We start from the raw sequence: 15,464 nt of genomic DNA, 5'->3' as shown, positions 1-15,464 counted from the left end.
CCAGAACCAATCACGGCCCAATCAAGGCACTCCCAGACTGACAGCAACAACGTATGTTTGGCAGGCAAGATCGTGGCCAACCGCACGGTGGACTTCGAGCAGGTCCAGTGGCTGAACTTCACCATCCGGGCGAAGGACCACGGCAGCCCCCCCCGCATCGCCGAGCTGCCCGTCTTCATGCGCATCGTGGACGTCAACGACAACAATCCCGTCTTCACCCAGCCCTCCTATCAGGTAGCGCGCCGCCAGGGGGGAGGGGGGCAGCTGGCCGACCCGGTGGGTCCGCTAAGTGGAGCGGCCTGCTGCTTAATGACCGCCGCTGTATATTTAGCCCGTCGCTCGCTTTCAAGAGCACTTCAGCTCTGTCATATCACTCCACCGGCCAGATGGCAGAGTTTTAGAGAATGCGGATACGTGCCTCGAAAATGTTGGCCCTGAGAGCGAGTCGTTAAGTTAATTATATGTATAAAAACACATCTGAGCGAGGTTCAGTGGTAAAGGATTCCTGAGCTTGTGTTTTATGTTCTGCAAAAAAAATCGCAAATGGCCCTTATAACTATTTCACAACTTTTTTAACAGTCAGACACTTAATACTTTAGTGGGTCACACTTTTAACATCCGTGCTAATTGGGGGACACAGAGGGTCGACAGCTCTGAGAGAGTCTTAAAGGTTGTAGCAGCGATGTTAGGCAACGTCACATCAGTTGGTATTTGAAGCGAGATCCCAAACAAACAGAGCCAGCTCGCCCCTCCCTTCCGTGTTTCGTGCATCCAGTAAAAACAGACGCAGAGCAAAACCCCACAATACCCACCCCTTGTCGGTGATTGGTTGGAATACGATTTATTTATGCTTTGAGCAGTTGGTAGTACCATTTGTTTTTGTGTACGATCTCGGGGCATAGGCTGTCTACAGAGACGTGTTTTCTTGACGGCCTGCTTATGGGGCGGGCAGCTAGCGGATCGTGAGGAAAGATCAGATGAATGTGATCATTTATGTTTCGGCCTAGAATCGCTGATACAACCTTTAACCTTTAACCGCGTGTGTCACCGTTACAGAGGCCGCTGTACGAGGACATCGATCTGGGCACCATCGTCATAAGGGTCAGCGCCACCGACGCAGACTCCGGCCTCTTCGCCGTCATCGAGTACAGCCTGGTGGACGGCGAGGGCAAGTTCGGGATCAGACCCAGCTCTGTGAGTACACACACAGCTGCGTGCATGAGCGCACGCACACACACACACACACATATGGGCTCACAATCACCCACGCACGCACGCACGCACGCACGAATGCTCTCATGCAGAACAAGGAAGGCTCCGCAAGTGCGCGCACACACACACACACACATGCAAAAGGACACACACGTGCACACACATGTTTAAGGGGACATATGCAGAAGGGAGCCCTCACACACACACACGTTTCGAGACCCTCTAGATGTGGGCACACACACGTGCACACACATCCATAAGGGGACACATGCACATGCAGAAGGGAGCGAGCACACATACACAAACACCAGCACACTTTCACATCCTAGTTCTCTATTGGCAATTTTTATACGCTAATACAAAAAAGGATTGTGTGTATTTATTGTACTTATTGTAAGTTGCTTTGGATAAAAGCGTTTGCTAAATGCTCAGAATGTAAATGTAACTGAGTGAAGTATGAGAGAGGCTACATTTTTCTACATTTGTATGCCCTGATTTTAATGATGAAATTAATCTTGGAAAGCACAGGTTTCTATCTAGGTTTCTCTATCTTATTTTGAATTATGAATTCAACCAGAACTGTCGAATGAGCTCATTGTTGAACACGCTTACAATGACGACATCATGGTACAATACTACCTGGACCGGCAATTCAAAACAAAATGATAGAGTATTTGACCTATCTGGTCTATGTCTTCTTACTCCACAAAGACCGGGACAACACACTGACACACCCATACCCCAACACCCTCACACACCCTCACACACCCTCACACACCCTCACTCTCACACACACACACACACACACACACACACACACACACACACACACACACACACATACGCACGCGCCCAAACCCACAACCACACCAACACACACACACGCACACATAGACACACAAACACACGCACCACCACACACACACTGACACACACTGACACACACAAGCACTCGCACGCACACACACACTTACACCCACAAACCCACACGTCCTCCTCTGGAATGCAAACAGAAGCATTGTGGCGCCCCACCTCTGCTTCCTGCTCACGGAGCTCCCTCTGTCATAGGGAGACATCTACATCCTGTCTCCGCTGGACCGAGAGAGCAAGGACCACTACACCCTGACGGCCGTTGCCAGGGACAACCCCGGGGGCAGCCCCAACAACCGCCGCGAGAACTCAGTGCAGGTAGGGGCCAGGGCAAAGGTCAGGGGGTCATGCGGGTCAGGATTCCCATGTGGTTGATAGCGGAGATAGCACTGCCATTTTTTTAGCAGCTTTATACTGCTCTTTTCCACTGTGGAGTTTTATTTTAATGGATGTTTCCGCCGCTACACTTCGTTCTCTGTCCGTAGCCATATTATCATCATGTTGATTGTGTACATTATCCTGCCCGGTACATTTGAGACATTCTCTGTGATGTTCAATCTTTCATAGGGCTTGTAATGCATCATGGGATATTTTTTTGCAGTAAAAACGTAAATGTACCGTAACCTAGGCATATAAAAACCTTGTTTTGCAACGTCCCGCAGTTTCAAACACAACTACATCTCCCCATAACGACACATCATTTTATAATTCAGTCAACAACCACTATTCCAACGTCGCTGTTGTCGTGGCAATGTTCCATGACGACAACTCTACGCATCCTCTCCACATCCTCTACCCTGGGCTTGTGTGTGTCCCGGTCGAAGGTCCTGGTGACGGTGCTGGACGTCAACGACTACCGGCCGCGCTTCGCCCGGCGCGCCTTCAACACCAGCGTGTTCGAGAACGAGCCCAGCGGCACCTCCATCATCACGCTGTCCGCCACCGACCTGGACGAGGGCGAGAACGGCCTGCTCACCTACAGCATGCAGGGGGCTGGCGCAGGTACAACACCCTGCACACACTACACACACATGCACACTTATACACAGACACACACCTACAGCATGCAGGGGCCCGCAGCAGGTACCCCACTACACACACACACAAACGTATACACAGACACAAACGCATGCACACACATACACACACACACACAACCTCTGCATACACATGTACATATACTGTACATACACATACTACACATACACATATACTCTACCCACATTTATACACATATACACACATATACATACACATACATACACACACACACATGCACAATTACAAACACACATACATAAACGTGTCCACACACCTATACACACTTAAACACACACACACACACACACACACACACAAATACACAAATACACCCAAACACACACACATTAATACACACACATCAACGAAAGAAATTTATTTTTTTCATTGACTATTGACTACACGCTAGTCTCTCCAGTAAACCACCTAGAGGCCACTGGAGGAACTACACGCTAGTCTCTCCAGTAAACCACCTAGAGGCCGCTGGAGGAACTACACGCTAGTCTCTACAGCAAACCACCTAGAGGCCGCTGGAGGAACTAAACGATAGTCTCTACCGTGAACCACCTAGAGGCTGGGGGGGGTGGGGTTAGGGTTAGCCTCCGACTGAGATGTAGTTGGTGTGGCCCTCCCTCACCCAACTTCTGCCCCCACCCCCCCCCCCCCCCGAAGAGGTGTTCTCCCTGGACGTGGACACCGGGCTGGTGCGGTCCCGCCGGCTGCTGCAGTCCTCGGAGCGCTTCAACCTGACGGTGACGGCCACCGACAAGGGCAGCCCTGCCCTGAGCGGCCACGCCTTCCTGCTCATCACCATCATCGACGTCAACGACAACCGGCCCGTCTTCATCTGGCCCACCAACGGGACCACCGTCAAGATCTATGAGGTCTGTTGGGAGGGCTGTGTGTGTGTGGGAGCAGTGTGTGTGGGAGCGCTGTGATTGTGTGGGAGCGGTGTGTGTGTGTGCACGTTTTTGTGGGTGTGTAGGAGCACTGTGTGTGGGAGCATTGGGTCTGTGCCTGTGTTTGTGTGGGCGAGGTGTGTGTGTGTGTGTGTGTGTGTGAGCAGTGTGCGTGCGCTGGTGTTGGTGTGTGAACGATGTGTCTTGTGTGTGTGTGCACGTGTGTGTGTGTGTGTGTGCACGTGTGTGTGTTTTTGTGAGGGGAGTCACATGGGGGTCACGTGTGTACATGTGTGTGTGTGCCTGGAATCATATTTAATTCCAGGTCTGAAGTTATATTTTTGGGTGTCTGAATTTGCGTCTGTGTGTGTGTTTGCCTGCATCTACATCTGCTTGTGTGCGTGAGCTGCGTGTGTATGTGCGTGTTTGTGTCTGCCTCAAATCACAGTAAATGCCGGATGTGCAAATTTTACTGAATTTTGCGTGTGTGTGTGTGTGTGTGTGTGTGTGCCTCTACCTCTGCGTGTGTGTGCGTCTCCCTCTGTGTGTGTGTGTGTGTGTGTGTGTGTGTGTGTGTGTGTGTGTGTGTGTGTGTGTGTGTGGGTGCCCCCCCCCCCCTCCCCAGGAGAGGCCCGCGGGCCTGGAGGTGTGCTCGGTGCTGGCCACGGACGTGGACGAGGGCGTGAACGGCGAGGTGCGCTACGCCTTCCTGCAGACGGGCGCCGGCAACCGGGACTGGGAGAACTTCCACATCAACGCCCTCACCGGAGCCATCACCACCGCGGTCAGGCTGGACCGCGAGAAGCAGAGCCAGCACGGCGTGAGTCCCGGGCTGTGTGTGTGTGTCTGTGTGTGTGTGTGTGTGTGTGTATGTGTGTGTGTGTGTGTGTGTGTGTGTGTGTGTGTGTGTGTGTGTGTGTGTGTGTGTGTGTGTGTGTGTGTGTGTGTGTGTGTCTTCAGGACTCTAACAAAATCCAAAGATCCTGTAACATCAATGCTAAGGTAGATTTAAAACCTAAAACGTGGATATGTTTTGTAGTTCAAAATGCTTTTTTTTTAGGATTACTTTTTTTTGGAGTGGTACTGTCCCTGCCGAGGTCAGTGGTTTCGATTCCCGCTGTCTAAAAAACACTGGAAAACATCCGCCTATCCTTACCTGTTACTGTTGGAAGACAAAGACAGCAGAAAAGCCACTTCAGTTTGCCGTCTGAATCGTGCCGTATGTTCGCTGTCTTAACCATGCCGTATGTTGCTGCCGTCGGTTCATGTCCTCATGGGCTGTGTATGTTTGCGTCCCAGCTGATCCTGGTGGCCTACGACCTGGGCCAGCCTGTGCCCTACGAGACCACACAGCCCCTGCAAGTGGTGCTGCTGGACATCGACGACAATGAGCCCGTCTTCCTCAAACCACCGGTCAGTTGAAACTACAGCACTCGTTCACAGTTTTCGCCCATTAATATTTACATTTAGGGCACTTAGCAGATGCTTATATGCAAAGCAACTTACAATAAGTACATTTCTCAGAAGAAGGAGAACCAACAATATATCGGTACGGTAAGGATGTTCATAGAAACAAGTGCCAAGTGCTGACAATCGCTAGGTTGACCCATTCACCGTATACAACAAAGATAGCTAGGATAAGAAACATCCCACGCATAATCCCCTTCAATATCCGCTCATATCTTCAGGTAAAAAGGGGTGGTTAATGAATTAATGGTGGTTAATGGTTAACACTAGGGCTGTCAAATTAAGGCGTTAATTTTGATTAATTAATCACTGAAAAAATAACACAGATTAATCGCGCTTCTATAGTGCCCTTTGACCCGTTGTGTCATTTGCGTTGATTGAAACAAAATAGAGGCAGACGAGAAGACGCTGCTCGGCCCCGTGAACGGAAAATTCAAGTTTAAACGACTCCCTGACGGAACTGTAGATAGGAACACCGTTATCTGCAATCTCTGTAGTAAGGAATTTTCCTATCACCGGAGTTCATCAACCCTTAGATACCACCTCAACGCAAAACATTTGGTAGCAAGCTCGCAGGTACGAGCTGCCACCATGGACATATTAAAGAATAGCCACAGCCCCTGGAGCTGGCGCTAGCAGCCAGCCTCGTCAAGCCACACTCGACTGAGATGCATTGAATCTTGAGTGAGATGGAAATGTTAATAATTTGATCTTAAAATGCACCCTAGGTTAATGAAAGACATGTTTTAGATGAAAGAGACATTGAACTTTAAACTCTATTATGTCTATTATTCTTTGAATCACTCATCTGCTATAATTTACTTGAATTAAATTATTTTGAAATACTTTCTCGGAAAAATGCAAGTATGCGATTAATTTAGATGAATTAATCAAATAGGCTGTAATTAATTAGATTAATTTTTTTAATCGCTTGACAGCCCTAGTTAATACTATTCTGTGGTTGCTTGTGTCTCAGCGGGGCAGCCTGCCCTACCAGGTCCTGACTGTTCCAGAGCACTCTGACCCTGGGACCATGGTGGGCAACGTGACCGGAGCTGTGGACGCAGACGAGGGCTCCAACGCTGTGGTATACTACTTCATCGCAGGTGACTGCTGCCTCTCTCTCTCCCTCTGCCTCTCTCTCCCTCTGCCTCTCTCTCCCTCTGCCTCTCTCTCCCTCTGCCTCTCTCTCTCCCTCTGCCTCTGTCTCTCCCTCTGCCTCTCTCTCCCTCTGCCTCTCTCTCTCCCTCTGCCTCTCTCTCTCTCCCTCTGCCTCTCTTTCTCCCTCTGCCTCTCTTTCTCCCTCTGCCCCTCTCTCTCTCTTCCTCTGCCATTTCTCCCCTCTGCCTCTCTCTCTCTCCCTCTGCCTCTCTCTCTCCCTCTGCCCATCTCTCTCCCTCTGCCCCTCTCTCTCCCTCTGCCTCTCTCTCCCCCTCTGCCTCTCTCTCTTCCTCTGCCTCTCTCTCTTCCTCTGCCCATCTCTCCCCTCTGCCCATCTCTCCCCCTCTGCCTTTCTCATCCTGGATCTCCAGCTGTAGATAGTACTGTCTGAATCCACATCGAGAGACCCATGCCTCTGTTATCCCTCCTACTCTGCTAACTGCTAGAAGTTAGAGTGGTCTCATGATGGTCTTAATACGATTCCTCTCTCTCTCTCTCTCTCTCTCTCTCTCTCTCTCTCTCTCTCTCTCTCTCTCTCTCTCTCTCTCTCTCTCTCTCTCTCTCTCTCCCCCCCTCTGTCCCCAGGAGGGAGCGGCGAGGGTAACTTTGAGCTGAACATATCAGGAGTGCTCAGTGTGAGGAGGGACCTGGACCGGGAGGAGAAGCCTGTGTACACCATCATCGTCAAGGCCTCCAGCAACCGGAGCTGGACCCCCGTCCGGGCGCAGAGGGCCTCCTGGGCCCGGGCGCTGGACCCCGGCCGGGACCCCACCCTGCAGGAGGTCAACATCTACCTGGAGGACATCAACGACCAGTCGCCTCGCTTCGTCAAGAAGGAGTACACGGCCGGTAAGGGGACGGAGGGGAACAGAGCCAGTCAATTGGGTTTGTTGAGTGTGTTGAGTGCTTCTGGTTGGAATGCGACAGGATGGTGTCTGGTGAAAGGTTAGTATGTTAGTCAAGGTTAAACATGTCCTGTTAATCTGTAGGCCTTACAGTTACATTAGCTATCCAGATGAAAATTGGATAATCGGAGTGCGAATCCTGCTTCTGTGTCATTGGGTCTCTCTCTCTCTCTCTCTCTCTCTCTCTCTCTCTCTCTCTCTCTCTCTCTCTCTCTCTCTCTCTCTCTCTCTCTCAGGCGTGGCGGCGGATGCTAAGGTGGGCTCAGAGCTGATCAGGGTGATGGCGGTGGACAACGACATCGGCAACAACAGCGTGGTGCGCTACCACATCGTCACCATCCAGTACATCCGGCTGCAGTCCAACGACACCGAGGATATGGGAGACATCTTCATCATAGGTACAGCCGCAAGCCTCTCCTCGTCCTCCTCGCCCATACACACGGACACACTGACAAGAGGCCTCGTGTGGGGCAGGAGACCCACTGCAGACAGGTGTCAGTATATTTGGGATCTAGTGATCCAGCAGATCACGTGAAATGTCCCCGTACGCAAGGAAAGGAAGTGAAACGCCCCCATAAACCCATGTTAAGTTCCTCTAACGGCCTTTAGGTGGACGGAAGGACAAAGCTTGGCATTTAATTGCAGTCGTTTTGGGAGTGGAAGGTGACTACATTAGGTTTAGGATTATTGCGTGATCTCGTGATCTTGCGTGAATACGGCTGGCTCGCAAAGCAGCGATGCGCTGCCGTAACGCCCCCGGTGGAAATGCACGCAGGGCAGAAGTCGCATCCGTTCCACGGCCCAGCCGTACCCGCAGCCTTAATGCGTCCGGTGGAATCCCGGCGTAAGCCACCGGTCTCGAATTAAAGCGTATATGACTTGCCTCTCTTTCCTTCCTGGGCGTCTCCTAGACAACACAGGCGTTATCCGAACCTACGACCTGTTCAGGGCGTACGACCCCGGCTATTTCCAGCTGGAGGTGCTGGCCTGCGACGAGGCGGGCAACAGCGACATGGCCGTCGTGGGCATCTACATCCTGCGGGATGACCAGCGCGTCAAGATCATGATCAACGACATCCCCGAGAATGTGCGCCTCTTCCAAGACGAGTTCATCAAGCTGCTGTCCAACATCACCGGCGCCATCGTCAACACCGATGATGTGCAGGTGTGGGGCCAAGGACTCACCTTCAACTTTGAAGTCCTCCAATTCCATGCACTTCTGTTCACCTGGGCTCTTGTTGTCCCTGTGTGTCCTCATTAGTTTAACTCCTGCCAACTGTTTTGATTACTCCTTCTTTTCACCTGGTTTACTTTTGGACAATTTCCCCATTTGTTTCTGTCTGTAGCTGTGTTCGAAATCGTTCCCTATCACGGATATAGTGCACTATATAGGGTGCTCGCCATTTTGTAGTGGTGTTCGAATTCTCAGTGGTTAATTTCATGCACTATATAGTGCACTTAAAATACCCCAAATTTGAGTGTACATGCGATGTTCCCTACATGTTACTCCCGTATACCACCATGCAATGTGGTCGTGTTTTTCCGGAGGAGAAGAAGAAGCTGAATAACCGCGAAAACTATGATGGAGTCTCCGGCTTTCGTTTAGAAATGTCAACAATTTATTTTGGATTTAACATAGAAATTGTAACATTCAAAATTAATAACAAAAAACCTTGATCAAGGAAATGTAACACTTAACATCAATACAACCTCCAGCTTTCCTCGTGAGTGCCCGGTTTGTTTACATGGTGTGGGCGCGTCTGTCTGCGTCACACAAATACCCGGCGCATTTACTGACGCAAAGGACCTTTTAGAAATGTTCAGCGCAGTGTCCGAATTCTCGTTTTTTCGTTCCCTACATAGTGCACGCTATATCACGAACATAAATAGGGAATAGTGAGTGAGTGAATAGGGAACGATTTCGAACACAATGTGTTTTATTGTAATTGGATACTAAATACTAGCACGCGTACTGCTTCGAGAGGGGGACTCCTACAATGCAAATAAGTTGACAAGTGGTGTTGGGGTTAAATAACCCCAGGTGAATAGAATCATTATTTAACACAGTTAGCAGTATCCACAATTAAACAGTTGAACCATATTACCGGTAGTATTAACACAGGTTTAGGGTTAGGGTTAGTTTTATTAGCCATGAAAAAACTGAACAAAACTAGCAATTGCAATTGCCCCACAAGTTGCAAGAATGTCCCAAACAAGGATGTTGCACTAAAGCATTTGGAAGCGGTCCCACATTTCACTGTGGCTCTCCTCTTTCCTCAGTTCCATGTGAACAAGAACGGCGTGGTGAACTTTTCCCAGACGGACGTGCTGATCCACGTGGTGAACAAGCATACCAACCGCATCCTCGACGTCGAAAGGTCTGACCTCAGAACAGCCCAAAGAGCTGAGCCATGTCATTACTCTGCCCTGCGTTGTGATGTGGCCGTGCTGCCCTCTGAACGCTTTGTCCCCGGGGTTCGCCCACGCAGGGTCATCCAGATGATCGACGAGAACAAGGAGCAGCTCAGGAACCTGTTCAGGACCCACAACGTCTTGGACGTCCAGCCTGCTGTCAGCGGGAAGGCGCCGGACGACTTCTCAACGCTGCAGGTGAGAGAGGGGGAGGTGATGGGAAGAGGCTAAGACCGCAAAAACACGCTGACTATGTGGCTCTCGTTACGGTTTCACAACAAGGACTTCTTCTTTAGTGCTTGTCATGTTTTCAGTGGAAATATCCCTTCTCGCTAACTACTGAATTTGATTGCTCTTTGAGATAATTTCCCAGAACTCGTTTCACAGAACTACATTTCCTAGAACTACATTTCCCAGCAGCCTTTGGGTGTGTTGTTGAATCCTCCTCTCTTCCAGCTGGTCATCATTATCCTGGCTGTCCTGCTGTGCTTGGTGGGCATTCTGTTCGCCACCATGAGCTGGCACTTCCGGACTGTGTGAGTGTCGTGTGTCCTCGCATCACCAAGCACCTCAATAGCATCGTTCCTCAGGAGCCGCTGACGAAATAATGTGATCATTTCAAAGTGTCAATGCGTTTACCCCTATGATATCTTGTGTGTTTCTACCAGACACAAGAGGAAGCTCAAAGCCATAGTGGCCGGCTCTACAGGTGAGATGCAGACAGCAGGCTAAGGTTTCCCAGCGGTTAACAGCAAGATGGAGTCATGCGTTACACGTTGACTTGCAAGGTGATATTTGTCACGTGTCTCATGGTGTTGTGTTTCTAGGGAACCAGGGTCTTATGGACGTCCTGGATATGCCCAACACAAACAAGTACTCTTTTGAGGGGTGAGCGGTGGACCTACGCAACGCCTTACATACACTCTCACATCAACACTTTGGGATTACAACAGGTCTTTCCTTCATGGGTTTAGTTTCGAGGGGTTTATCCACACATGTTGAATAGCCATTAAATACTAATGACATAGTACAATTACATTAACAATTAGGGCATTTACAAGACGTCTTTATCCAAAGCGACCATTTCTCAGAAGAAAGAGAAATAATACATTGCTGTCGGTGCAGTAAGGATGTTCATAAAAGAAAGTGCCAAGCCCTAACAATTGCTAGGTTAACCCATGCCCCTCATACAACAAAGATAGCTAGGATAAGATGCTATTCAATGCTATGTACTATTTTTACAATAAGTGCGTACATTGTAGGCATTCAAAGATATTGATCAGCCAGTACAGCTCACGTCAAATGAGCAAGACAGACTCTGGTACAGACAGGTGTGTCTACATTGTCTGTACACGGTACATGTAGCGTGCGTTCACTTGGTTTCTCAGCACCCCCCTGACCGACTGACCCCCCCCCCCCCCCAGGGCGAACCCGGTCTGGCTGGACCCCTTCTGCCGCAACCTGGAGCTGGCAGCGCAGGCGGACCACGAGGACGACCTGCCGGGGGACCTGAGCGAGATCAGCGACCTGTGGAACAGCCCCGCCCGCACACACGTCAGTACCCCCCCCCCCCCAGCCCCGCCCGCACACACGTCAGTACCCCCCCCCCCCCCCCCAAGCCCCGCCCGCACACACGTCCCCTCAATATCCACTCCAGGTCCACTTACAGAGATAGAGCTGGCTGTGGCCTGATTCCTAGTGTCAGGGCCAGGAAGCACTCAAACACACACACCACACACACACACACACACACACACACTCTGTCTCTGTCTCTCACACACACACACACACACACACACACACGCACACGCACACGCACACGCACACACACAAGCACACGGGTTCACTATTTGTTCATGAATCATGCTTAGCTTCAGCCTTTATGTGCCTCGGCTGAACCGTCGGAGGGGGTCATCATTCTTGATGGTTTACATGAGCCACCGAGATTCAGCCTGACCCCCCTGTCACTCCCATTACCCAGCTGTGTCTTCACCGGGACTACATTTCAAACTCTGTGTGTGTGTGTGTGTGTGTGTGTGTGTGTGTGTGTGTGTGTGTGTGTGTGTGTGTGTGTGTGTGTGTGTGTGTGTGTGTGTGTGTACATGAGCCACCAAGGTTTACATGAGCCCCCTTGATTCAGCTTGACCCCTCTGTCACTCCTATTACACAGCTGTTTCCTCAACAAGACTGCATTTCAAACTGTGTGTGTGTGTGTGTGTGTGTGTGTGTGTGTGTGTGTGTGTGTGTGTGTGTGTGTGTGTGTGTGTGTGTGTGTGTGTGTGTGTGTGTGTGTTTTTGACTTAAAGGGTACCTTTGGCCGGGAGCCCCAGGCCAAGCCAGAAGACGACCACTACCTGCGGGCGGCGATCCAGGAGTACGACAACATCGCTAAGCTGGGACACATCATGAGGGACGGGCCCATCAAGGTGAGAGACGGGCCCACACACATTATCAACACACCACCACATCACGGAACTCCTCTGTCCCGACCAACACAGAGGGGGACGAGGTCTGGAGGCAGACAATAAGGGACAGGTTAATGTTGGTTGATGTTGTGCGGGCGTTTTTCTCATGGTTACTGCGATTCCCATCAGGGCTCCCTGCTCAAGGTGGTTCTGGACGACTACCTGAGGTTGAAGGGGCTCTTTGCAGCCCGACTGGTCACTAAATCGACCAGCCAGGGAGACCACTCGTCGGTCACGGAGGTGGGCTCGGAGCGGCAGCCGGTGCCGCACCACCGCTGCTCTTTCTCTCCTTCGCCGCTAGAGGGCGCTTTTCGCACCGCTGTGCTGCTGTTCCTCTCACTCACCACTAGATGGCGAAGTCTGTAGATCACGTCGTTCCTCCCCTCAGAAGCTCCGTGTTCTGCTTCAATTCTAACCCTTCTGCCTTCCCCTCACTGCTTCTCTCACTTTGCTGGCTTGAATCAGACCTGAGCTCAACATAATCAATAATCATGCAGATCTTGACAGAACAACAAATGTGATGATTAGGACTTGCCACAACGTACAATTTAAGACATTTCATGAATCATGCAATCAGACGAATGTATCTTATTAAAACAGATATTATTAACATTATTTTTACAAAATGAGGATATTGTGGGACCAAGTCTGATTCAGGCTTAGCCAATGCTGGTTGTTGTGTTCTAGACTGTAATCCAACTACTCTCTCACTCTGCAATGAATCCTTGCTTACGACTTGCGTATCGTGTACATGACCCCCTCTTCTCACTTCTTTTCACTTTCCTGAGCTCTGTGAACCTGAACCATATCTTCCTCACGAGCACCTTACAACTTCTCTACATGACACTATTTGTATGTCATCACCTCCAATGTTTACTCTTTTGTAGTTCAAGTGTGGCCTTCAGTCTGAAACGACCCAAGCAGGACTCATGTTCCCCTCTCTGAATGTATTTCCTTTTTCCCTCTCTAACTCTACTTTCTGTTTCCTGTTCCCGCCCTCTGATCCCGCCTGCTCCCTGTCTAACTGTACTCTCTGTTTCTTGTTCCTCCCTTCTGATCCCGCCTGCTCCCTGTCTAACTGTACTTCCTGTTTCCTGGTCCCTCCCCCGGCTCCCAGCTGATCCAGAGCGACCTGGACGAGGAGGACGAGGACCGCCTGAGCTCCGGTGGCGGCGGGCGCGGCACGCTGCGCTTCAAGCACAAGCTCCCGCTCGAGATGCGGGGTCCCGAGGGCGTGCACGTGGTGCACGGCAGCACGGGCACGCTGCTGACCTCGGACCACAACAGCCTGCCCGAGGACGACCAGCGGGCGCTGGCGCGCTCCCTGGAGGCGCTGAACGCCGACAGCGACGGCGGCTCGCCGTACGCCGAGCGCAACGCCCGCACCGAGTCGGCCAAGTCCACGCCGCTGCACCGCAATAAGGGCGCCCACCCCCTGTCCGGCAGCCCCCTGGAGGTCACCGAGTTATGACTAGCCGAGGCCTCGCTGGTCTGAGAGCGCCGCCGTGTGTTTGTGTCCTTGAGGGAAGCCCCACCCAGTAACCCCACCCACCCACTCAGCCCTCACCCCTGTTCCGGCCCACACAGGGCGTCCATCTTGGGAGGGGTGGGAGTCGTTTAGAAAGCGTTGGATGAAAAGCAGATGAGACGGACCTCCCTGGGTACTTGGAGGCAGAGGGGAGGCAGAGGGGAGGCAGAGGGGAGGCAGAGGGGAGGCAGAGGGGAGGCAGAGGGGAGGCAGAGGGGAGGCAGGGAGTGAGTTTGATGCTTAACTTGTGGTGCCACTTGAAGACGTCAGACGGTTCAGTTGGTGGTTACTGTGGCTACTTGGCTCACGGTTCGACCCGGAGACACAGCCCAGCAGGAGACGGACAGGAAGCTGAACCCGATGTTGCTAAGCGATCAACGCAAGACGGTCTCCATGGCGCTCCATCTCTTAACGTCCCCACTCGATCTTTCGGACTGCACACACTCACGCAAGCATGCAGACACACAGACGGTAGCACAGGCGCACCAGCGAATGGCCATTCAAGGGGTCGGAAAGTCACACAAATCTTTAGATTTTTTTAATTGATATGAGGAAACAATCATTATTGAACACCTGTGGATGCGAGGACTACATGTCGATAAAAAGGAGCCGATGTTTCAGATCAACGCTCAGAACTATACACAATAACGGTTTCTCGATCGCGTTCTTTGTTTCGTACCAAGAGGCTCCGATGTAAACCTAAGTGATGTCAAGTCCTGTTGAGAAGGACGATTCGTCAGCAGGGGGCCAGGGTTAGACAGATTCTGCCATTAGCCACGCCTGCGTTCTATTGGACAGAATCAACCAATGGTGTTCAAGGAGACCACTCACTGTTGCTTGAGAGACTTGATCTCTTAATGAAAAAAACATGGACAAGATAATGTGAAGATGGGCCACAGCAAAAAAAGATTTAAGCCCTGTACCGACCTGGGGTAAACAACTAACTCTGGAGAAGGCCCTATGTTCACTAAAAGAAAAACACTGCCACCTGCTGGTGTAAAAGAATCAATGCTCAAAATGAGCAGTTTTTGCTTTATTTTTTTATTTGATAGAAAATATAAAAAAGAAAGTGTAACAGGATTAAAAAATATTTTTGGAAGAAAATGCCGGCTTACCAAAACTGTTGAGATCAGTTGTGGATGTTTGGAGTGTGTACATTGTGCTACGGTGATCGTGTTGTCGGGTCGGCCTGTGTAAAGAGTCGGTTGCCCACTGGTGGTGTTTTATAACCCCCATTTTGTACCTTCTTTTTTTTTTCAATCATTGTCCCCCAGGCCCGTGGAATTTGTGTTGGCAAATGTTGTTTGAAGATGTAATAAAATAAATATGCAACTTGCGGAGACTTGGGTCAATCGAGAGAGAGCATGCTGTAGCACAGATAAAAGCACAAATATGCAATCCATCGTAAATAACTGAATAAAACGCTGGTCTCCAAACAAATTAACGTAAATACTCAGTGAATTGAGATTTTAGCGGGGTCGAACCGGGTTGAGAGTGGAAATAA

The 15,464-nt window shown here is 50.6% G+C and overlaps 1 protein-coding gene across 3 annotated transcripts in view; it reads left to right on the top strand.

Annotated features, from left to right (window-relative positions):
- cdh23 (cadherin-related 23) overlaps positions 1–14,831 on the top strand; it is a 182,591-nt gene extending 167,760 nt beyond the window's left edge. For 2 of the 3 annotated variants that reach the window (XM_030378309.1, XM_030378308.1), the window contains 20 exons: positions 65–234; positions 1,057–1,194; positions 2,281–2,400; positions 2,907–3,084; positions 3,796–4,007; positions 4,648–4,842; positions 5,322–5,435; positions 6,466–6,595; positions 7,236–7,499; positions 7,792–7,953; positions 8,467–8,720; positions 9,836–9,933; positions 10,045–10,165; positions 10,424–10,503; positions 10,636–10,676; positions 10,795–10,855; positions 11,392–11,521; positions 12,274–12,393; positions 12,562–12,672; positions 13,550–14,831. In XM_030378309.1, coding sequence (XP_030234169.1) covers positions 65–234; positions 1,057–1,194; positions 2,281–2,400; positions 2,907–3,084; positions 3,796–4,007; positions 4,648–4,842; positions 5,322–5,435; positions 6,466–6,595; positions 7,236–7,499; positions 7,792–7,953; positions 8,467–8,720; positions 9,836–9,933; positions 10,045–10,165; positions 10,424–10,503; positions 10,636–10,676; positions 10,795–10,855; positions 11,392–11,521; positions 12,274–12,393; positions 12,562–12,672; positions 13,550–13,903 — 3,053 coding nt within the window. In that variant the 3' untranslated portion in view covers positions 13,904–14,831. The remainder of the gene's footprint in view (positions 1–64; positions 235–1,056; positions 1,195–2,280; positions 2,401–2,906; positions 3,085–3,795; positions 4,008–4,647; positions 4,843–5,321; positions 5,436–6,465; positions 6,596–7,235; positions 7,500–7,791; positions 7,954–8,466; positions 8,721–9,835; positions 9,934–10,044; positions 10,166–10,423; positions 10,504–10,635; positions 10,677–10,794; positions 10,856–11,391; positions 11,522–12,273; positions 12,394–12,561; positions 12,673–13,549) is intronic. The other variant, XM_030378307.1, reaches the window with a different exon arrangement.
- Positions 14,832–15,464: the final 633 nt, after the last annotated feature.

The sequence above is a fragment of the Gadus morhua genome, chromosome 15 (genome assembly GCF_902167405.1).
Source record: "Gadus morhua chromosome 15, gadMor3.0, whole genome shotgun sequence".
Taxonomy (NCBI): domain Eukaryota; kingdom Metazoa; phylum Chordata; class Actinopteri; order Gadiformes; family Gadidae; genus Gadus; species Gadus morhua.
This window is presented reverse-complemented; position numbering and strand designations above follow the sequence as displayed.